Genomic DNA, 25,000 nt, shown 5'->3' with positions numbered 1-25,000 from the left:
CTCTCTCTCTCTCTCTCTCTCTCTCTCCCTCTCTCTCTCTCTCTCTCGTTATGCTACATACCTATCCAATCGATTAGACTATTCACCTTTCTCTCTCTCTCTCTCTCTCTCTCTCTCTCTCTCTCTCGTTATGCTACATACCTATCCAATCGATTAGACTATTCACCTTTCTCTCTCTCTCTCTCTCTCTCTCTCTCTCTCTCTCTCTCTCTCGTTATGCTACATACCTATCCAATCGATTAGACTATTCACCTTTCTCTCTCTCTCTCTCTCTCTCTCTATTATGCCACATACCTATCCATCGATCTATCTACCTATCCATCCAATCTATTAGTCTACTCATCTATCTACCTCTCTCTCTCTCTCTCTCTCTCTCTCTCTCTCTCTCTCCACTCAATTTCCAAAACTCGGCAGCCTCTGAATAGTTTCCAAGCGACCCTTGTGTTTGCTCTAATTTGAGATAGAGAGAGAGAGAGAGAGAGAGAGAGAGAGAGAGAGAGAGAGAGAGAGAATTTCAAACGTTCTTTAAGTTATCAATCTTTCTTCAAAATCTCCCTCCCCCCTCCTCTCTCTGTCTCTCTCTCTCTCTCTCTCTCTCTCTCTCTCTCTCTCTCTCTCTCTCCTCACCACTTGAAATTTTTAAGCAGCTCCTTGAGACTGTCTCGGTGTGTGTGTGTGTGTGTGTGTGTGTGTGTGTGTGTGTGTGAGAGAGAGAGAGAGAGAGAGAATACATATACGGTATGTAGGAGTATATTTGCGTTCATTGTGTGTGTGTGTGTGTGTGTGTGTGTGTGTGTGTGTGTGTGTGTGTGTGTGTGTGTGTGTGTGTGTGAGTGAGTGTGTGTGTGTGTGTGTGTGTGTGTGTGTGTGTGTGTGTGTGTGTGTGTGTGTGTGTGAGTGTGTGTGTGTGTGTGTGTGTGTGTGTGTGTGTGTGTGTGTGTGTGTGTGTGTGTGTGTGTGTGTGTGTGTGTGTGTGTGTGTGTGTGTGTGTGTGTGTGTGTGTAATCACAGCCTCACAAAGAACAGTTCCGTATCTGAAATCCATACACGTGAGGTGCTCATATAAAATGCACATGTACTGCCTAACCTTGAATTAGTACGCCCTTGCCACTCTCTCTCTCTCTCTCTCTCTCTCTCTCTCTCTTTCTTTCTCTCTCTCTCTCTCTCTCTCTCTCTCTGTATGTGTTAATTTTAGTATGTACGTTGTATGCCAGTATATATTTATGTACACATGAATCTATGTATGTTTTCATGATTATTGGCACGTACAAGTATGTGCACGAGCATACATAAACATGCGTGTGTTTTTGCATGCACGTATGAATGTATGTCTGCTTATGTACGTCTATGCATGTATGTGTACGTAATCTATACACATACATGCATAGGATACGTACATGTGTAAGTATAGGTATGTGTGCGGCATAAACTCCCCCTTGACAGTCATACGTAAACAATCAAGAAGAGGATCCGGCGCTGACTCTTTCGGCGCGAAAATTGAATCCCATATTTTCTGCATAAATATTGTACTGTCTGTTCACTCATATATTACTGATAAATATTAACAACTAAAAATCAAAATAACGCCACAAACATGATTCAATATATAAATTATCCGAACTTTTGCAAAATTAATCGCTAAAGAGATCTAACGAACTTTTAAAATCATGCTTATAACGTTTTTTTTTCTTCTGCAGCCTTCACGCGATGACACACCAACTGGAGAGGTCATATACAGCCTACATAAACCCTTCATTGCTCAGCCTCCTCCTCCTCCTCCTCCCCATCATCATCATCCGGACCTCCTTTCCCACCCTAGGGCAGGGTGAGGAGTAGCAATGTCCAGACAGCCCAAATTTGTCCAAGCCAATGGGCCACACTTCCATTCACTCATCATTCAAGCCCCCGGAATCCTGGCTCTATCGGATACGCCAAAAAACTTTCACAACGTTCTGTACCTTCACATAAACGTATCCGATAGAGTCAATCCGGTCTCCTGTTGTTGCTAAATTCAGCGTAACTCTATGGAAAAAATATTCAAATAAATAATCTGGCTCTACATACTCGTGCTAACCATAACACTTCTTCGTGACTAGCATCAGTTTAGTATTATTCTCTTGCTAAAACAATTCAAGGTGGATATGTGGATATTTCAGACCAAGTTAAAGTGAAAAGGGTATACGAAGCTAACGTACTCCACACGCCTTAATCCCGTAAGGGGTGGCCACAAACAAATCGCCTCCACGTCGCCCTGTCCCCCGCCATTTCACTGCCCTGCTCCCAGATGGTTAAACACAAGACATAAATGATACGAAATAAATATACGAATTATTCAGGTATAAAAGACACGAAGAGAAACGATAAATAATCCCTTGGAGTGCTTATAAATCTCTCTCTCTCTCTCTCTCTCTCTCTCTCACTCTCTCTCTCTCAATTATTTCACGTTACTGCAATTTTCTCCCATTAGAATCTCTCTCTCTCTCTCTCTCTCTCTCTCTCTCTCTCTCTCTCTCTCTCTTTCTCTCTCAATTATCTCTCTCTCTCTCTCTCTCTCTCTCTCTCTCTCTCTCTCTCAATTATTTCGTACTGCAATTTTCTCCCAATTCCATTCTCTCTCTCTCTCTCTCTCTCTCTCTCTCTCTCTCTCTCTCTCTCAATTATTTCATACTGCAATTTTCTCCCAATTCCATTCTCTCTCTCTCTCTCTCTCTCTCTCTCTCTCTCTCTCTCTCTCTCTCTCTCAATTATTTCATACTGCAATTTTCTCCCAATTCCATTCTCTCTCTCTCTCTCTCTCTCTCTCTCTCTCTTAATTATTACATACTGCAGTTTTCTCAACTCCATTTTCTTTTACCCCCCCCCTCTCTCTCTCTCTCTCTCTCAACTCTAAACACACACACACACACACACACACACACACACACACGAGCTACAAACGACAATTATCCCAACCAATTAATTATGCGCTTACAAAAATAGAATCTTTTTTTTTTTAGCACACCCAAGTAAAATATATATATATATATATATATATATTCACAGGTACGATAGTCTAGAGGTAACTGTACAATAATATTTACGAATGGAAGAGGTATCGTCTTTTGCAACCGAATTTCTTCTTTTCAAAACACTTTACGAATGGAAATGGTATCGTCTTTTTGTAACCGAATTCCTGCTTTTCAAAACACGTACTCCATACATACAGCTCAGCGGATTTCCGAATATTAATAAATTACACTGCGATAATCTTTGGCAGGCAACGTCACGGTGTATTTTTACGATACTGCTACAGGGAGAGCTATCGTAGTAGGTGGAAGGGTTGAAGTGTTTGTGAGATCGTAGAGTTTAGTGGATGGAGGGATATAAAAGTGAGGTGACCGAGAGAGAGCCCGGGTAACACACGTACTCCCCCTCCCACGTCTAGAGTGGCACTGACTAACATCCCTTTAGTCTGGGCTCTACTACCCCGGCCCCACCCACCTCTTCCCATTTCCTGTCTTCAATCTCTCCCTCTCTCTCTCTCTCTCTAAACACACTTCAGTTACGGTTTGATTAGATATGGCTCTCAAAACTCTTGGATCGCAGCAAAAATACAGTGAAAGATGTCAGTTTGTGTGTGTGTGTGTGTGAGAGAGAGAGAGAGAGAGAGAGAATTCCAATCCATTACAAACACTCAAACATAACCTTCAAACATAAGGACATTTTTACTCTTGCTGGCATTATTTCATTTTATTTTTTATATTTCTTAGTTTGGATAGGGTTAAAAATAACATTCATTAACCCATTCCCTTCAATGACGGATTTCTTTGTTATTTTTGTTATATCTAGACGGCTTTTGGCTCAGAGGAACATTTTTGAACTGGTGGGGTTAAACAGCATTCACTAGTCACTCTGTTCTTCACCTGACTAAGCTGTTTTCACAATTCATATACTAAGTCATGGATGGGGTCATTTGATAAGCCTTACTTGCGAGGTATGAATGAGTCTCCTTGACTGCTAGTCAAATTTATCCTCACAGCCTCCTTAGCTATGACAATGCAAAAGACACGAGCCAGGGATCACGAATCTGATTCTCACTGGCAAGAGGCCCACATGTGCTGGACTGTGTACCCTAAGAGAGGCAAAGAAGCTTAAGAATCCACCCAGGAGTCAAACCATGTGGAGAGGGTAGAGAGACGGACGAGGAGAGTGTATGTGAGTGAGGTGGAGGGGGGGAGAGAGAAGGGGAGGCCAAGGATGAGATGGAGGGATGAAGAGGTGTATGAGAGAGGGGTGTGTGAGCTGAGAGCAGGGCAGTGAAATGGCGGGGGGCAGGGCGACATGGAGGCGATTTGTTTGTGGCCACCCCTTCTGGGAGTAAGGGATCTGGCAATAGATAGACGGAATAGATAGAGTCAAACCTCTTCATATTTCCCTGCAACTCACCATGGGGAGGGACCCTGATCAGACCCTGGTGAGGCACTGTCTATTACAAGATGGCACATGTTCCCTACATGGTGTATGTACCGCACTGCACCTGTAGGACGGCCCCACAGAAGCAACTGTTTACCTGTGGCCAACGGGTCTGCTTGGCCTGACAGATCGGGATTCAACAACAACAACAACCCATCAATCTAATTATGTTTGGCCATTGACCTGGCTGAAATGGGGTCATGGACCTTTGTCAGATGAGAACTATCTATCTATCTACAGCCCGACGCCCTAATTCCGCAAAGGGTGGCCGCAGACAAAACGCCTCCAAGTCGCTCTGTCACCCACCATTTGATTGCCCTCCCCCCAACTCACTCTCCCATCCCTCATACACAGATGAGAAAAAACATGCTATAACCCCTTCAGTAGTCATTTTGTCCTCATGTGACACAGCTACTCTCACAACTCACTACATTGTGCTTGCATAAACTCAGATGATCCTTGGTTATATGGTGGAAATGAGTCTCCTTGGTTACTTTTCAAATCAACCCTCCAGTCTGACTACACCTGGCCATCAGCTGAACTGAATGAGGTTTGGGATTACTGACAGGTGAAAATTAACCAGCTACACTAGAGTTCCTTCCTATGCTGCCTACAAGTGTCCCAGAGCTAAGAGAGTTTATCCAATGGCTATTCGAGGACTTTCCTAATTCATTTCGACCACATAATCGCAGTGAAGGGGACTGATGTTTTTGATACTGTCTGTCTGTCAATCATTCTGTCTCTGTCTGTTGGTGCCTCTGCCTGCCTCTAGATCTCTGTCTGCCTGTCTGTCTGTTAATCCACCTCTGTCTGTATGGCTGCCTGTCTCTGTCTGTCTGTCTTTCTCTGGCTGTCTGTTGCTGCTGATCTGTCACTATATGTCACTCCATCCTGCATCCACTTGTCCATCTCTTGATCTGACTTATCAAACTTATATCTCAAGACTTTTTTTTTAAATTCCCAACTACCAGATGATCATGTTCAACTAATGACAGATTTCTAACAGCAAAAGAATCAGTGAAGGCAATATTAAACTGCTCCAATTCAAAAGTCTCCCCAAAGCTAAATAAATCACCTGAAGACAGCAAGAATAAAGTAACAAACTATGCCACTAATCTGAAACTAAACACCTTGATGTGGTAATCTAGACATTTCCATTCTTACAGGCCACTGCTAGCTACTGGTGGGGGCCTATCATCCCCTCACTCAATGTAGTGCTTTCACGCAACTCTTAGCAACAAGTCAAAATGGATTCTTGTACTGTGGTCAAGGAAATCATTTAAGACACTGTGTGGTAACCATATAACCACTTTGATGCCTGGTGGTCGAGTGGGTACGGGTGCTCCAACTGAATGGTGCCCATGAGTGTAAATCAAACACCTGGATGAGGTTTATTGCTCACATAATGCTGCTCATGGTACCTCTTACCTTAACCCCTTAGCTCCCATGAAGTACGATATTATTTTAGTGTACTCCTGTTACACCTAAAGGATTTTATTCAACTTCATACTGATGTCTACCAGAGAAAAGGTTTAATGAAGGCTGTATCCAACCCTTCCTATCTGATTAGTTTCCCCTGAATATATTAAATCATCTGAAGGCAGCCTGAATACAATAGAAAATACAGTCAGCATCAAGGAATTAAATTTCTGGAGTTACCCAGCCCTGGACCCTATGCTCCTGATGGGACAATAAAGACTGGATGATGGCAGACCGGACGACAGTTATTGGGCAAATCTATACTCTGTTCACTCTAACTTGGCATAAAAACACCACCTCTCTATCTTGAAAGCTGAACTGTAACAGGAGATTAACACTAGAGTATGTTGCTAGTCATGAAGAAGTCCTGAGGAAGGGACGAAGGGCCGTACTGTAGAATCATTGCCATTTCATTATAGAAAATACGCAGCAATAGGACAAGAATCTCAACCAACATAAAGCAAATAGACTATAAGCCAACTTCAAGGTCATACGTTAAGGTCAAAGTAGGTGAGGTTAAAAAAAACTATCCCACTGGATGGTTGTTGCCAAACTCTACAAAATGTCAGCTTATTTTTACCCTAAGGAACTAGGCCAGTCCCTTTGAGAGATGCAGCAATAACCCATCCTCCCACGACACACCATCCTCCCATACATACTCTCACATCTACTCTCTGCAGCTCATTCTAGGTCTCTCTCCCCTAACCCTCCCAGCCACCTCAGTCTCATGCACTCTCCTACTGGCAATTTGTTTTTACGTGAAAGACCAGGGCCGCTCCCACAAATTGAATACTAAGTCATGGTTGCATGAAATTCACTGAGTCTTAGTTATAAGGCACAAATAATCACCTTGGTTACTCTACTATGTCTACTTTAACTTGGCCAAAAACTGCCAACTCTCCATCTTGAATCCTGCACAACAAAAAATTACACGAAAATACAGCTCGTGCTGGGGAAAAAAAAAAAAGTGCTAAGGTACGAATGTCCAGCTTATCATTTATATTGTCCTCTGAGCTCCAGGAAATCAGTTGCAAAATTACAAAAATCTCAGCTACATTAGGGTGGAAGAGCTACAATCAAATCCACCCTCCACTCTGACTAAACGTGCTTATCAGTTGGGCTAAAAGAGAGATCATCATCAATTTAAAAAATATAAATAAACGCTAGAAAAGATCCCTCATGAATATAATACTGTAAAGGCCATCGCACACCAGAAGTTACAAGAGCCAAGCTACATATATGTGCTACGTGTCTTTGAACTGCAGCTGAGCTTATTTGGTGCGGTAAGTTGGGTGAGTGGGATACACAGGAAGGAGTTTGAATTTTTTTTCTCTCTCTGTAACATTTCAAGCGACACAGAACCTATCATCAGAAAGACTGGGTAATAGGTAGGCCAAAACATTAAGGAGAGAGAGAAAACGAAAAAATTCATATCTGTGTACGTCCCCCACCCAACTAGTTCACCCGTCAATGAAAATACCAATGCCAGAAACTACTCTGTGTCAGGTGAAGTGTGGCTACAATAGTCGCAGAGCACGACTCTGAGGTTGTTATTATTGTGCCCTGGCAACCTACTATTCAAAACTGCACCTGATTTCGTGTATCATATGAGATGCACGTGATTCATGTACAATATGTTCATGTAGAATAATATTCATGTGTAATATATTCGTGCATAATAATATGATTTGTGTGTAATGCAATATGAAATCGGACACACTTTTGAATGGTAAGTTGCCAGGGTACGATACTGATAACCTCAGAGTCATGTGCTGTGACAACAGTGTGACACATCCTTGAACTATATAACTCACCAGTAGCAGATCCTGAAGAAGGGGCAGCCATGGAAGGGGAGGCAGAGGAAGATGTTGGCTTCAAGGTGGGGGAGGATGGAGGGGGCCCCAGGGATACTGAGGCAGGAGGTGTGAGACTAGATCCATTCATGGTGACCCCCTTGCAGCCTGGCTGGTCCTGCAGTTTGTTTAGAGAGATGGGAAAAAAAGGGATTATTGTCAGTCCTCATTTAAAGCTGCTTCATTCCTAACCCTTCATTTAAAGCTGTTTCATTACTAACTCCTTTCATTGACCGAGTTCATAATTTATTACAGTATTGTTACAACCAAGTTTTACTCAACTTCAGAGTTACTTTTCAGACTGAAGGAGTCTGAAACTGCCTTCATTAACACCTTCTGTAACACAAGTCTAACCTAAATTTAACAGAATCTGAAAGAGTTTTAAAATATCATCAGACTGAAGGGATTAAGTCACTCATAAATCAACACCATTTTTCACTTCAACTTAGTGTATGACAAATATGTTCTCAAGTCAGAAATGAGTGCCGTTTGTGTTTAAATGTTAAACGTCTCACTTAAAGATATATTGCTCATACAGTGGCTGTGTTTTGCCTTCATACATGCCTCACTTAAAGATATTTCATTTATACTGCAGTTGCATTTTCCCATCAGATTTCCTAGATTTTAAGCAAGGAGTGGCTGTGACCTGTATTATCATCTAAAATCATTCCCTAATACCTCCTCTTCACCCGTTTACTTCTCAGTTACATTAAGGCCAAGGATAAGATGGAGGGATGGAGTGGAGAGCTATATGATTGAGGGGGGGGGGGATGTAAGCTGGGAGCAGGGCAATGAAATGGCAGGGGGAACAGGGCGATATGGAGGCGATTTGTTTGTGGCCACCCCTTACGGGACTGAGGCATCTGGCAATAGATAGATAGATAGATACATTAATATTTTCTTGTATTTTACATATATATGCCAACTCCATCAATATTAAAAAGATATAAAGGCAAACACTACAAGAGAACATTAATTCATTGCAAGCAATATATATAGCACAGGATGGGGTACTACAAAGCCTCCTACACCAATGAGAATAAAGGCCTGTATGTAGGTGAGGTGTAGGGAGGAAGGGGAAGACTGAGGATGAGGTGGAGGGATGGAGTTGAGAGGTATATGAGGGAGGGGGGAGTGAGTTGGGGGGAGGGTAGTCAAATGGTGAGTAACAGAGCGACTTGGAGGCATTTTGTCTGTGGCCACCCTCTCCAGGATTGGGGCGTCGGGCTATAGATAGATAGATAGATGTAACAATATGGTCCTGAGTCAGTTATAATATCGTCAAACAGTATTTTTAACCCCTTCAGTGTCAGGGCATCATCTGATTTGCTCCTCACTACTGCCAGACAATTATAATTCGTGTACGAAGCCCAATAGTTGGCAAGGGGTTAATGAATGCTGTGCTGTGTCTAACCTCAAGGTGAAGAAGTCAATTTTAAAGCTGAATACAATCACCATGAGAATGTCAGAATGAAAAAAAAAAAATGAAAGTCTATGGGCTGAGAGGGATGAAGAAGAAATCACAAATGCAAAAGCCAGCCAGAAATTTCTTATGGATATTTATGGACATTATGACCAGGTGACCGCCTGGGAACACCAGATGCTGTTGGCATCCCTACATGTCAAGTGGGGTTGGTGGAGGATTAGTGCCCTTCCCTGTAAAACAATTAACTCTAAGCCGTTGGCCACCCCGTTTGGGAGACATGGCATCTGGCAATGAATGAATGAAAATGAATGACCAGAAATGTTAGCTAACAGAATATGGCACACACACTTATCTGAAATGTGAACCTGGTGGCATGCAGGCTTAAGTTGCCCTTTTCAGGCACGCTAACATCCTTCCCTCTGACGATAGGGAAGAAGATGGGGATGTCAGTAAAAACCCGACAGTTAAGTAACCCATTTATATTAGTGCCACCACATAAAGGTGTCCCTCCCCAGCATCACATTCGTCAGTGAGAGGGAGCAGCCAAACGAACTTTAACCTACAGACTCTGCAAATGAAACTGGCCACACAGGGCATAATGTAAACAAAAGTCACACTCCAGGGAAAATATTAACGACACAGAAAAACCGACTGGTAGGTGGTGGCGACCTTCATCTGCTCACTTGATATATATACTGCCTGCCAACTTCTTCCTTCACCTATGTCATTCTTTTTCGGTGTCTGTCCTCCTCTCTTCCTATTTCTCCTATCTTTCCTGTCACATTTTATTAGGGTATTCTCCTTCCCTTTTCAGGTGGCTTTATATTGTGTGACAAGCCTTATGGTTTTCTGTAAGCCAGGAACACAAAGTAAACAGGGCAGCAAGCAGTACTATGTCCTGCAACTACTTTGCACTAAAAATCATATGTTACATGTAGTACTGCTCTAATGTGCAGCACCTCCACTGAGATTTTCTTTTACCTCTTTTCTGATTAGTGGAGAGGTCAGTGATGTCTAAGCATCCAGCAATTGTTCCAGTTTGCAGTGAAAATACTACAAACACAAGAAAAACACATTACTCTTAAGGGCAGAAGTAAACATTTTTTTATCTATACATAAGGTGGTAGGTGGTGGTGACCATCATCCACTTACTTGATGTGGTGCTGCCTACTTCTTCCTTAGGTGACTACCCTAAGCGACAAGCTTAATAGTTTCCTGTAACTCAGGAAACCATTTACAATGCTGAATGGTAACCATATAACATAAATGGGGTGCTGTGACGCTTACTATGGTGCTCCTGTATTTGGGAACCAAACTTCCACACACTTCTTGCACCATACCACAGCAATGCACTGTCCATCACAAGATATAAGTTCCATGCATGGGATGGCCCTGCAGGAGTGACTGCTTGCCTGTGGTTGATGGGTCTGCTTGAACAGACAGACAAGGAGTTGATCTACTACTGTACTACTACTAACTGTACAATACATTCATGGATTTCAACATTTTTAACAGGTGCTTGCAAGAAGCTGACACGTGGTGGTACTGTGCACCCCAGACAAAGCAGCTGCAGCATCCACCCATAAGACAAACCTCCTCACATTTCCCTGCACCTTGCCATGGGAAGGGCCTTAGTCAGACCCTAGTGAGGCACTGTCTACCACAAGGGTGTGTTGGATCCCTGCACAGTTTATGTAGTGTACAGTCCATAAAGAATGACCCCACAGAGGCAGCTGCTTACCTGAGGCTGACAGGTCTGCAAGGCCAGATTGATCAGGGTTATGCAACAACAACAACAACAACAACGTTTTCGTTTTCGTTTTTAAAGGCTCCAACATGCTTGCATGTGTCGGCCTTGGTCACCTAATGGCGGCATTCCATGCTGCACGATCCATTGCAGCCTCCCTGTTCAGTCCCTTAACCCTGAGGTCACACTTAATGACCTCGTCCCATGTCTTTCTCGGTCTACCCCTCATAACCCCACCCCCAACATTAACACTTCTCACCTTCCTCACCCAATTATCATCCCCCATCCTCTCCACATGTCCAAACCACCTCAACAACAACAACCATTTTTAACAGATGATAGGTAAATACATGGTCTGTCCAAAACGAAACCAAACTAGCCAGCGAAGCACAATCGCAACAGGGGCACTGTGTAGCAGCAACTTAGAGCTTTTGTCTAACACTAGGGTTCATCCTGGACAAACTGCAGGAGAGCCCCCATTAACAAATGATGAAAATTTTATGACAGGGATACCTTTCATAATTGTAAATTCACTGATGACACCCAGATTCTGCAGAAATGTCATTTATATTACTAAACATTACATAAATAATTCATTCATGACACCCAAATTCAGCTAAAATAACATGTTACTCATGAGTACGAAGTTAGGTTTGTTGGTACTGGCAGTGCAGTCCTACAGTGGCCAATGAAATGCTTCGGACCTGAAACTCATTTGTCCTCATATCGTTCAAGTTAGGTTGAGTTAAATTAGCTTAGGATTGGCTGAATTAGGTTAGGTTAGGTTAGGCCATATTAGGTTAGGTTAGTAGGGATGAACAATTACCTGTAGTGACAACAAACTTTGGAGCCAAATCAACTTAAATGTCACACATGGTGGATGGCTGACTGCCGTGGTTTGCATTTAAAACTGGTGTTTTTTTAAACAATACCTTGAAAGTATCAATTCTTTACCAAACGGGCTTTGCCTTTCCATATTTTCTATTGAAATGAATCTTTCATAAGTTACCGTACTTGTTGCTGTTCCTGGATTACCACAGTTACTGGGCATTTTTATAAACTTACCTCTGAAAGCTATAAATGACGATTTCGAATGCATAAATATTCCGTCATCGTCCACCAGTAGCTCGCTATATCTAATGTTCCTAATGTGCATTTTAAAATTTAAATGCTGGCTGTCAAACACAAATGAGGTTAGGTTGGATTATATTTGGTCTGGTTGGGTTAGGTTTGGTTAAATCATTAAGTTTCCCATAGTTCTGACACGGGATACACGACGCACCCAGTCAGAGAGGTTGTCAGTAAACAATGTGGCCAGTCAAAGAGATTGTCGGTAAACAATGCCGCAGGTGAGCTGACCACTTCCTTAACTACCAAAAAATAGGTATATATATTTTGTCTTTTTCCAATCACTTTACTTGCTGTCACAATTCAACAGTTTACTACCTGTGTTGCATACACATCTAAATTGCTTGGTAAATATTTACTTTCGGACATCTCTGGATTTCAACATGCAAACAATATTTTACCGGTGGTTTGTGATGTGGTCTGAATGATTCTGACCTTCCATTTCCATCGCAAATCATTTGCTTTTGTGATTTTCCCCCCATCCCCACCTAGGAGTTTTTCATTCATTCATTCATTGCCAGACGCCATGTATCCCAAACGGGGTGGCCAAGGGCTTAGAGTTAATTGTTTTACAGGGAGGGGCACTAATCCTCCACCAACCCCACTTGACACGTAGGGGTTTTGCTCGGTGAAAATCACAAAACCTAGCGATTTCCAATAGAAACGATGGTCAGAATCATTCAAAACACATAAAAAAAACATTGGAAAAACACAGTTTGTATGTCCAGCCTAAATCCCTAACCTAACCTAACCTAACCTACCCTCATCAAATCTATCTATCTATCTATCTATTGCCAGACACCTCAATCCCGTTTGGGGTGGCCACAAACAAATCGCCTCCAAGTCGCCCTGTCCCCCGCCATTTCACTCCCCTGCTCCCAGCTCACACCCCCCTCTCTCATATACCTCTCCACCCCATTCCTCCATCTCATCCTCGGCCTCCCCCTCCCTCTTTCCCCCTCCACCTCACTCACATACACTCTCTTCGTCAGTCTTTCACCCTCCATCCTCTCCACATGGCCAAACCACCTCAGTGTGTTCCTCATAACGCTTCCTATCACATCCACATCATCAAATGCTTTCCTTAAAATATGACACTTAGGAACTGCACTTTTTTCTCCTTTTCGTTTTTAGAAAGGGGGTGCTATGGCCACAAAACCAGCTATGTTTATCATCTCTGAAGCAATACAGATTTTTAGTTTTTACTTATCACCTGAGCTGCCAGAACACTACGATGTTTCAAAAACTTAATATCGTAGCTTTAGATTTGTCTGCATCTATCTATCTATTGCCAGACGCCTCAATCCCGTTTGGGGTGGCCACAAACAAATCGCCTCCAAGTCGGTAAATGAGACACAATCACTCTCACAGCCGGAGCAAAGAGATGCCATCCTGACACTGAAGTTCAAATCTCAAAATCAGGCACAAAGTGACCACCAATTACACCACCAATTACACCACCAATTACACCACCAATTACACCACCAATTACACTGACCTATGACTGGTGGGGATGAAAACAAAAGCACCAATCAACCGCAAAAAATAAATAAATAAAAAATCTATCTATCTATCTATCTATAGCCCGACACCCTAATCCCGCAAAGGGTGGCCGCAGACAAAACGCCTCCAAGTCGCTCTGTCACCCACCATTTGACTACCCTCCCCCCAACTCACCCCCCCCTCCCTCATATACCTCTCAACTCCATCCCTCCACCTCATCCTTGGTCTTCCTCTTATTTATAAAAAATAAAGAATAAAATAAACGCAGTCAGGCAGTGGCATGTCAAGCACTAGCACATGCCTGCTGGCGACTAGTTACGGACATACGAATGCACACGAATCTCTTAATTTACAGCATGTGAAAGATCTCACACAGACTGTTTTGAAACGTGGGAAAAATTTGTACATTCATTTACGACGCTGTTTGCCACCGCGTGTTCTAGGGTTCAAAATACCACAGATGAAGAGATGTGAAGAGAGGGAATGTCTGAAACTAAAATAATACCAATTTCTGTTGATTTTTTACTTAAGAGTGTATTTAGGTTATTGTATATTCTGGATAAAAATAAAATCAGGCATTTCCCCCCCAAGGAAAACTCTAAATATAAATCACTCAAAATACGATTAAAAAAACTACAATCGCTGCCAGGCTAATGGATACAGGATGAGAAGAGCTTTCCTGGATTATCAGTGCTATAGTGGACAATTTATGAGTTAGTGGTGAATAGAATGTACCCTTGGATTTTCGATATATGGTTCTTACAGATTAATAAACGCTACAGGGCAAAAATACTATTAATATTAATAATAAATAATAAAAGCCACGGAGTAAACTTACTGTCATTCCTAACCAGACAACTTCAGAGGAGGGGTAGGGTGATTAATGGCTCCTCACGGGCCTTATTTTCCGTACAGGGAGTATTATGTGCACTGATTCTCCATTTTAGGTCACTGTGATAATAAATCCTCCATAAAACTCGCCTCCAGTTGTATAATCGCCGTATATAATCTAATCTTACGCCATTTTTTGTTTATACCATCAGACAACCGTGAGAAGTTACTCAAAAATACCGGTAGTTACCCAAATCTACCCAATAAAATTCCGACTTATGCTATTCTCACCCAAATCTACCGACATATCAACCAAGCAAGCTATTTTTTTAAGCAATGGTGAATAACTACGCTATATCTCAACGACCCATGACCCACAAATGTAAAATTGGTGGTGATAATACAAGCCCAAAGTTCAGTATTACAAAATGTCAGGTTTAGTTCTAATGTTGCTGGTTACTCAGTCAAGAAAGATCCACTAAAAACGATGCAGGCCTATGATGAGTGACGTGGAAAGTCAAAGATTAATTAAAAACGAACCATAACAGGTATTTTGATGTACGTGTATGATAAAGGGTTGTATTCTTGCAACAAGTGGCAGGGGAGGATTCGCAGCCCCTCTTCCACAGCGATTTATTTTGCCTACACGTTAACCTCCTCTTCACTGTTACTCATGTAGTTTTAATATCGACACAGTTTGCCCCACTGGCATACTTTACCCCATGGTTAGGTGGAAAGAGGTGTGGATGATGATGAGGAGAAGGAAGAGAGGAGGAGGAGGAGGACTGTGATGAAAATACCGATGAATAAGAAGGTGGAAGAGGAGGAAGTTGAATGTGATGATGACGATGATGAAAACAGTGATAACGATGAATAAAAGCTGACTATAATGATGATAACGATGATAATAGTAATGATGAATACAGACAGCTACTGTGATAAAGCGAAGAGGTGGTAGGGGCGACCGTCATCCACTCACTCGATGTAGTGCTGCCTTCAGGTGGCTCGAGATTGTAGCTTCCCGTAATCCAGGAAACCATTTACTGTTTCGGATGTCAACAATATAACCAAATAACGCCGGGTTGTTTAGTGGGCCAAGGCACTCCGAGGAATGCTGGGGATTATTTCTCATATAATATAACAGACTGACAAATGAGGAAGTGAAGGAGCGTTGTGGTGTGGATGTGATAGGAAGCGTTAGGAGAAACACACTTGAGGTGGTTTGCCCATGTGGAGAGGATGGAGAGTGAGAGACTGACGAGGAGAGTGTATGTGAGGGAGGTGGAGGGGGGGAGAGGGAGGGGGAGGCCAAGGATGAGATGGAGCGTTGTGGTGTGGATGTGGATGTGATAGGAAGCTTTAGGAGAAACATATTGAGGTGGTTTGGCCATGTGGAGAGGATGGAGAGTGAGAGACTGACGAGGAGAGTGTGAGTGAGGTGGAGGGGGGGAGAGGGAGGGGGAGGCCAAGGATGAGATGGAGGGATGGAGTGGAGAGGTATATGAGAGAGGGGGGTGTGAGATGGGAGCAGGGCAGTGAAATGGTGGGGGACAAGGCGACGTGGAGGCAATTTGTTTGTGGCCACCCCTTACGGCAATAGATAGATAGATAATATCACTCAAGAGCCTGGTCATCCTCGCCTTACATGTACTGATTGAGTAGCCTAGCCCCGGGCCCTTACTCTCCTGATGGGGCAGACAAGAAATAGGTGATGGATGACTGGTGATAAAGTGCAATGGAAATGGGTGAGGTATATGAGAGAGGCGGGTGTGAGCTGGGAGCAGGGCAGTGAAATGGCGGGGGACAGGGCGACATGGAGGCGATTTGTTTGTGGCCACCCCTTAAGGCGTCTGGCAATAGATAGATAGATAGATAGAAAGTGGGTGAAGGCAGAGCGCAGACTCAACTTCACCTCTTTGCCTCAGTCTAGCTGCCCTAGTCTCAGTGACATCTTGGCTACGAGGTGAGTGGTAATGCCGTTGCTCTCTCTCTCTCTCTCTCTCTCTCTCTCTCTCTCTCTCTGGGGAGGAGGAGGAAAGAATACGTCCCCAGTATCCCTGCTTGTCATAAGAGGCGACAACAAGGGGTCTCTTTGTCTCTGTCTCCCCTTACTGTCCTCTTCCTTTCTTCTGTCCAGCCTCCCTTCTTGATATTTCCATGTTTCTTCTGCCTTTATTTTCTCTCCACTTCTGCAGGGATATATAGACACTGGCTTGGTGCTACTTCGTTATTCTCTCTCTCTCTCTCTCTCTCTCTCTCTCTCTCTCTCTCTCTCTCTCTCTCTCTCTCTCTCTCTCTCTCTCTCTCTCTCGTGAACAACAAAGCCATTATTCACAGGAACATACGAATGAAAGGGAATCACCTCTCTCTCTCTCTCTCTCTCTCTCTCTCTCTCTCTCTCTCTCTCTCTCTCTCTCTCGAAGCAAAGAAGGAAGCATTTTAAATAATTGTATCTAGTGTTCTCTCTCTCTCTCTCTCTCTCTCTCTCTCTCTCTCTCTCTCTCTCTCTCTCTCTCTCTCTCTCATTCCTTGCCAGATTCAAACTCCTATTCAGCTTAACATAGACTTTTAGGCAACTCATTCGCTTTACCATTTCTTTCGTTCTTTTGCAGTGTATTTTCAGTAGCTCAGTAGCAGAATAGGTCAGTACTGTGGCTTTACCGCACACCCTTCTCATAACAGGCCACTTCTTCGTGACTAGCGTAATGCCTCGCTCTAGCGTTCATCCCTCCTCATAACTCAGCATTCAAGATGGAGAGATGGCCAATTTCACGCCGTTAAACTGAATAGAGAATTTGAATGTGTGTGTGTGTGTGTGTGTGTGTGTGTGTGTGTGTGTGTGTGTGTGTGTGTGTGTGTGTGTTTTGGGGGGGTGGAGGAGAGAGGCTTCCTGATTATTATACATCATTATCATCATCATCATCATCATCATGATCATCCGGACCTCGCTTCCCACCCAGGGGCAGGGTGAGGAGTAGCAATGTCCAGACAGCCCAAATTTGCCCAGTCCAATGGGCCACGCTGCCATTCACGCATCATTCAAGCCCCCGGAATCCTGGCTCTATCGGATACGCCAAAAAAACATCCACCACGTTCTGTAGCTTCACATAAACGTATCTGAAGAGGTGAACTTAACTCCTTTTTGTTTGTTTGTTTGTTTGTTTGTTTGTTTTAGGGGAGGGAGAGGCTGCTTGACTATATTATACAAGTTAGCAAAAAATGAAATAAATAAATCACGATGAAGAAAGAAACCTGTACTGTACACAGGAAAAATCATCTGATATTTTACCAATATGCCGGGAATCGAACCCGGGACTCTCAGGTAAGAGCCAGACAGCATACCACTACACCACGACCACGTAATTAACTTACATTGTCACAATCTTGTAACCAACGTCTCTCCGCCCCCCACTGTGGGCCTGAAGTGGATGAGTTAACCCCCCGGTACTCGGGCAAGTAGATGCTTTTAATCTATCCCAAGCACTTACGGTAAGTCAGAATGAAGAGAGAAACCTGTACTGTACACAGGAAAAATCATCCCTCTATTGCAGGTGGGACGAGGATGACCGGCCCAGGTGCGGTTGCGGGTGCGGGTGCGGGTGCGGTAAATGGGTCTACATCGCCTTCTTTTCCGGGGCTAGAGCAGGTGTGGAGGGCTGGCAGTACCCGGAGGAAGATGTTGTGGATGCTGGCCTCTGCCCTGTGTCTCTTCGGCGCAGCAGTGGACATCCTCGCCTTACTGAATCATTATTTTGAGTAGGGAGCAAGGGGTATTTTATTCTCTCTCTCCCTCTCCCTCTCTCTCTCTCTCTCCATGACGACTTTTTCACCCCACTTCATCATTTTCAGAGGTGTTTGTGTTCAGCAGCGTTATATCACAAGGAATTACTCTCTTTGCTACACACACACACACACACACACACACACACACACACACACACACACACACACACACACACACACACACACACACACACGGAAGGCGACGAGGATGATACCAAGCATAAGGGAACTCACCTACGAGGAGAGACTGGAAAAACTAAAATTACCAACACGGCACGAGAGAAGCGAAAGAGGCGACTTCATTACGATATTCAGAAATGTAAGAGCATTGGAAAGGGTGGATAAAGAGGATATTTTTGTGCTGGATGATGGAAGAACAAGAGGTGATGAGTTCAAGTTGAGGAAATGCAGATGTCTTAATAATCTTAAAAGGTTCAGTTTCCCGAATAGAAGCATAAGCATTTGGAATGACTTAGACGAGGAGGTGGTGCAGGCAAAGAACATTCTATCTATCTATTGCCAGACGCCTCAATCCCGTTTGGGGTGGCCATAAACAAATCGCCTCCAAGTCGCCCTGTCTCCCGCCATTTCACTGCCCTGCTCCCAACTCACACCCCCCTCTCTCATATACCTCTCCACCCCATCCCTCCATCTCATCCTCGGCCTCCATTTCCCTCTTCCCCCCTTCACCTCACTCACATACACTCTCTTCGTCAGTCTTTCACCCTCCATCCAGTCTAATTTTAAAGAACATTCATGTGTTTAAAACTAGACTGGATAAAAGCAAGTATGGAGACAGGACAACACGAGCTTAGATCAATTCCTGTATACAACAAGCAGGTAAATACACATTCTTGCTCGTGCGCGTCGTGTAAAACATTCTCCTCTTCTGGCTTCGCGCGCGTAGATTAAAAAATGCAACGAATACCATATAATCACTCTAATACACGATAATCGATTTGTCCATAAATTCGCACCCTCTTAGCCATCATACGAGACTCAGAAGCGTGAAATTACGAATAAATATGAACATACAGCGTCACACAGACCACCATAATCGAGAGAAAGAAAAATGGTCTTAGCCAACTACGGGCGGCTATTAGGAGACACTGTGAATCTACTCCAAGGCTAAATTGTATATAATTAGCGGTATAATTAGCAGGACACGCTTTAATGGCCAGGTTTAGGAGTCGTTTCGCTTATTAGAGCAAGAGATTAGTTTGCATCATTAATTAGTACATGTATAATTGCCTACTACCACCACCATACCACAATCGCCGCCGCCACCACAGCCATCATCACGCTAAAGTGGATATTATTAGCAGGACACGCTTTAATGGCTGGGTTTATGAGTCGTTTCGCTTATTAGAACAGCAGATTAGTTTGCATGTTAATGAGTACTTGTATAATTGTCTACTAAAAATCCCCCACCACCACCACCATCATCACGCTAAACTGGATATTATTAGCAGGACACGCTTTAATGGCTTGGTTTATGAGTCGTTTCGCTTATTAGAACAGCAGATTAGTTTGCATGTTAATGAGTACTTGTATAATTGTCTACCGCCACTACCACCATCACCACCACCGTGACCCCATCAGAGCGGCAAATTAGTGTGACTTATGAACGAATTCTTCTTGTACTTGTTTGTCATAATCATCATCACCATCATCATACACAAATCCGCTGGGTGGAACTCGGGAGGGAAATTGAAAAATGAGAAGGAAGTTAAAAGGAACTATCAAAACAGCTTGGATTATTTTCTGCTGCTGTTTTTTGTCTCGTCCCTGTACACCCAGAAGTAAAATTAGGGACCTGGATGTAACAATGACTCTTGCGGGGCGTTCTAGGGGGAAAACTGGGGCTTAGAAAATATGACTTAACCCCTTCAATGTTGCGCCTTCTCTAGTATTCTGTCCAACACTCTTTTCACCTTAACTTGGCCCAGATTATCAGCCTCTTGCAGCAGATTTCACGTAGCTCAGTAGAAGAACATGCTAAGACTCTACATCCTCTCCATAGCACTTCTTCGTGACTGGCACCATATTCTAGTGTTAATCTACCGTTGCGGATTTATATTCAAAGTGGAGAGAAGCCAATCTAACGCTTTTAAAATGAACAGAATTATTGACAAAGCCGCACGTGTAGTCGATACGCATTAGGGTCGTAATTAAAGTGATAATTGGGGTTTCTTGACACCTATTCCTTAGCGATTTATTTTGCCTGTCTGTCTGTCTGTCTGTTTTTCTGTCTGTCTGTCTGTCTGTCTGTCTCTGTCTCTCTCTCTCTCTCTCTCTCTCTCTCTCTCTCTCTCTCTCACACACACACACACACTTTTCCACCGCCTGTCTGTCTGTCTGTCTCTCTCTCTCTCTCTCTCTCTCCCTCTCACACACACACACACACACACACACAATTACACGCCTGTCCCTTCTCATCGTTCAGTGTTTGCCTGTCTCTCTATAATCAATAATATTATCGCTAAAAATAATTGCCTGTGGTTACGTAAGGATGGGATGGGGTGTTTGTAGTGGTAATTTAGCGATTATGTCTATTTATCTATCTATCTATCTGTTTATTTATCTATCTATCTCTCTGTCTATCTATGGCCAGGCTCTTAATCCCGTAAGGGGTGGCCACAAACAAACTGCCTCCATGTCGCCCTGTCCCCCGCCATTTCATCGCCCTGCTCCCAGCTCACACCCCCCCCTCTCTCATATACCTCTCCACTCCATCCCTCCATCTCATCCTTGGCCTCCCCCTCCCTCTCCCCCCCTTCACCTCACTCACATACACTCTCCTCGTCAGTCTCTCACTCTCCATTCCCCCAAACTCACACCTCCCTCTCTCATAGACCTCTCCACTCCATCCCTCCATCTCATCCTTGGCCTCCCCCTCCACCTCACTCACATACACTCTCTCCTCGTCAGTCTCTCACTCATACCCGATCATGGCAGGGGTGTATGTGGTGTATAATGACCTAATACCATGTCTGTACCCCCTGGCGACGCAGGTATCAGGTCACCGTGAATGTAGTGACCTTGACCCCTGGCTTCCTGACTTCTCCAGCTGTCACCATCTGTCCACAGGCTCGTATCTCATGCAAGCGCCTGGCCAGAGCGATTCAGGTGACGAAAACTTTATTATATATATTTTTTTGGCGCTGGAGAGGGACGCCTTCACGTGCTGGCGCCAATATGAGCGGTCGGTGGAGCTGCCTGGCCATACAAACGCTCCTCAGTCCTCCTCCCTACCTCCCGAAAGGAGGAAGGGTAGCGTCGGTTTGCAAGTCACAGAGTCCACGTTCAGATGAGCTGCTGCTACTACTACTACTACTATTATTATTATTATTATTATTATTATTATCGGTATTATTATTATTATTATTATTATTATTATTATTATCATTACCACCGGTATTATTATTATTATTATTATTATTATTATTATTACCGGTATTATTATTATTATTATTATTATTATTATTATTATTATTATTTACTGATATCTCCAGATGATTATTTTTTTGAATGGATACGTTTCAAACTGGAAAGGTTAGATATAGACTCGATTCTCCTTACAAAATCGTTATTCATTTATTTATTCATTATTTTTTATTCTATTTATTCTTGCTATTTCCAGACTACGCTAGTAAAAATAACACTGAACTGTTTATCCCTCCTGCCTCTATTCCAGGAGTTTAAATTTCAGTTCCTAATTCACTCTAACCATCCTCTCACCAAACGTATCTGAACCTAGCCTATTATAACCTAACGTAACCTATTCTAACCTAACGTAACCTATTCTAACCAAATTTAACCTAACGCAACCTAATCTAACCTAACCTAACCTAACGTAACCTATTCTAACCTAACGTAACCTTTTTTAAAAACACTTGTGCACAGGATTCGTAACCTCGTCTCACCAAACGTAACCTGATCTAACCTAATTTAACCTAATCTAATCTAACATAACCTTAGCCTAATCTAACCTAACGTGACCTCATCTAGCCTAACGTAACCTTCAAAAACACTTGTGCACAGGATTCCGCCCCTCCCTACGACAAGACCTCTCAACCGCCTACTACCAGAGTGACCACATTTTTTACGCAAGTTGGAGCGGGTACTGGGTCACTGCAAGATGCCAAAGATATCACAGAATCCACAGAGACACGGGGAGACAACAGACGCGGCCAAGAGTCACAGGAACACAACAGAGGCGGCCAAGAGTCACAGGAACACAACAGAGGCGGCCAAGAGTCACAGGAACACAACAGAGGCGGCCAAGAATCACGGGAAAACAACAGAGGCGGCCAAGAGTCACAGGAACACAACAGACGCGGCCAAGAGTCACAGGAAAACGATCGACCCTTCTGGAAGTCTCTGCCAAACAACACCCTCTTCCAGCTTTTCCACACCGCTGGCTGCTGCGAGGCCCTGAGGCACACCGGCGAGGACCTGTATCTTGCCAAACTGCTGGGGTGCGTGCCTACGGAGGGCGCACATGGGATGGTAAGTGTACGTGGTTTCCTTTAGTCAGGGCGTCAAATTTATGCTGTTCTCCTTGCGCCCTCCACACGGTTTTAATCAATTCAAAAACAAGCGCGCTCTGAGGATACCAGGACGTTTATGAATCACACACACACACACACACACACACACACACACACACACACACACACACACACACACACACACACACACACGCCTGACACCACCGATCATCTCATCATGAATTATGCATATACTGTTTCTTCTCTACATGGCCCAGATCTTCGTCCTATCGCAGCTTATTTGCCGTAGATCAGTGTCAGAGGCAAACAGTGCTACGGCTCTACATCCTTCCCATAGCACTTCCTCACGTCTATACTCCGTTCACTTTACCTTGGCGTAAAATTTGCCATGTGGAGAGGATGGAGGGTGAAAGACTGACAAAGAGAGTGTATGTGAGTGAGGTGGAGGGGGGAAGAGGGAGGGGGAGGCCGAGGATGAGATGGAGGGATGGGGTGGAGAGGTATATGAGAGAGGGGGGTGTGAGTTGGGAGCGGGGCAGTGAAATGGCGGGGGACAGGGAGACGTGGAGGCGATTTGTTTGTGGCCACCCCGAACGGGATTGAGGCGTCTGGCAATAGATAGATAGATAGTAAAACTTGCACTCTTCCATCTTGACTAGCGAGTTGTAGCAATAGACTGACACTAGAATATGATGCTAGTCACGAGGAAGTGCAACAAAAAACGCTGTAGAGCCGTGGAGTCATAGTATTATCTTTTTCTGCCACTAAGCTACGTGAAATAAGCTGCAAAATGATGAAAAACTAGGCCAAGCTGAAGTGAATAGAGTATAGTACCATATTCTAGTGTCAATCTATTCTTGTAACTCAATATTCAAGACAGAGAGATGGTAATTTTAGGCCAAGTTAGTCTTCCTTAGCCTTTATCATTCTTTTTCTGTGCCTGTCCTCCTCTCTTCCTATTTCTCACCATCATCCACTCACTTGATGTAGTGCTACCTACTTCTTCCTTAGCCTTCATCATTCTTTTTCTGTGCCTGCCCTCCTCTCTTCCTATTTCTCACCATCATCCACTCACTTGATGTAGTGCTGCCTACTTCTTCCTTAGCCTTTATCATTCTTTTTCTGTGCCTGTCCTCCTCTCTTCCTATTTCTCACCATCATCCACTCACTTGATGTAGTGCTGCCTACTTCTTCCTCAGCCTTTATCATTCTTTTTCTGTGCCTGCCCTCCTCTCTTCCTATTTCTCCCATCTTTCCTGTCACTTCTTATTGCTTTTCTTTCCTTTACAGGTGGCTTTACATTGAGTGACAAGCCAAATGGTTTCCTGTAAGCCAAGAAACCATTTACAACGCTGGGTGGTAACCATATAACCAAACCATACGTGTTCCCTTCGTGTCAAGAAGTGAGTTGGTGGAGGGTTAGTGCCCCTCCCTGTAAAACAAATAACTCAAAGTCAAATGGCCACCCCTTACAGGAATATGGCGTCTGGCAATAGATAGACAGATAGATAGATAAAAACGAGTATGATCATTTTCAGGTCGGCCCCTGGATAGACCTGGAGATCAAGCAAGGACGCATGACAGCTGATGGTTCCGTCATGGAGGAGATCAACGCCCTCATGACCGGGATAAGTCTCACAGAGCGCGAGAAGTTCCTCATACCGCTGAGTCAAACAGTACTGGCCTGCACATTCGGCTCCCGGGACTGCATGAGGTGAAGGGGGAGAGGTTTGGGTAGGGTAGGGTAGGGTAGGATAGGGTAGGGTAGGGTAGGGTAGGGTATGATAGGGTGGAATAGGGTAGGGTAATGTAGAGTAAGGTAGGGTAGGGTAGGGTTGGGTAGGGTACGGTAGGGTGGAATAGGGTAGGATAGGGTAGGGTAGGATAGGGTAGGGTAGGGTAGGGTAGGGTAGGGTAGGGTAGGTTGTGTTTGAGTTGGTTAGGATTGGGCACTGTAGGGTTTGGTATGGTAAGGTATGGTATGGTATGGTGTGGTGTGGTATGGTGTAGTGGTGTGGTGTGGTGTGGTGTGGTGTGGTATGGTATGGGATGGGATGGGATGGGATAGTATGATATGGTACGGTAGGACAGGATGAGGTAGGGTAGTGAACCGGAATGAGAATTCAGGAAAAGAGAGAGAGAGAGAGAGAGAGAGAGAGAGAGAGAGAGAGAGAGAGAGAGAGAGAGAAGGGGGGGGGCGATTTTTAGAGATATTACAAGTTTGAATTCATACTCACTCGTTACGAAATTCCTCAAGCGTTATTTTCAAATCTCCGTTTCATTT

At 43.8% G+C, this 25,000-nt stretch overlaps 2 protein-coding genes across 2 annotated transcripts in view; both read right to left on the bottom strand.

The window, feature by feature from the left end:
- LOC145416037 (cytochrome b5 reductase 4) overlaps nt 1-7,820 on the bottom strand; it is a 46,816-nt gene extending 38,996 nt beyond the window's left edge. Inside the window, exon 1 of the mRNA XM_080285137.1 lies at nt 7,746-7,820. Coding sequence (XP_080141263.1) covers nt 7,746-7,776 — 31 coding nt within the window. The 5' untranslated portion in view covers nt 7,777-7,820. The remainder of the gene's footprint in view (nt 1-7,745) is intronic.
- Nucleotides 1-25,000, bottom strand: part of MED11 (mediator complex subunit 11) — a 427,497-nt gene that overhangs the window by 376,758 nt on the left and 25,739 nt on the right. The gene's annotated exons all lie outside the window — the stretch shown is intronic.

Source organism: Coenobita brevimanus, chromosome 104 (assembly GCF_032717465.1).
Source record: "Coenobita brevimanus isolate Jiangsu-jjx chromosome 104, ASM3271746v2, whole genome shotgun sequence".
Taxonomy (NCBI): domain Eukaryota; kingdom Metazoa; phylum Arthropoda; class Malacostraca; order Decapoda; family Coenobitidae; genus Coenobita; species Coenobita brevimanus.
This window is presented reverse-complemented; position numbering and strand designations above follow the sequence as displayed.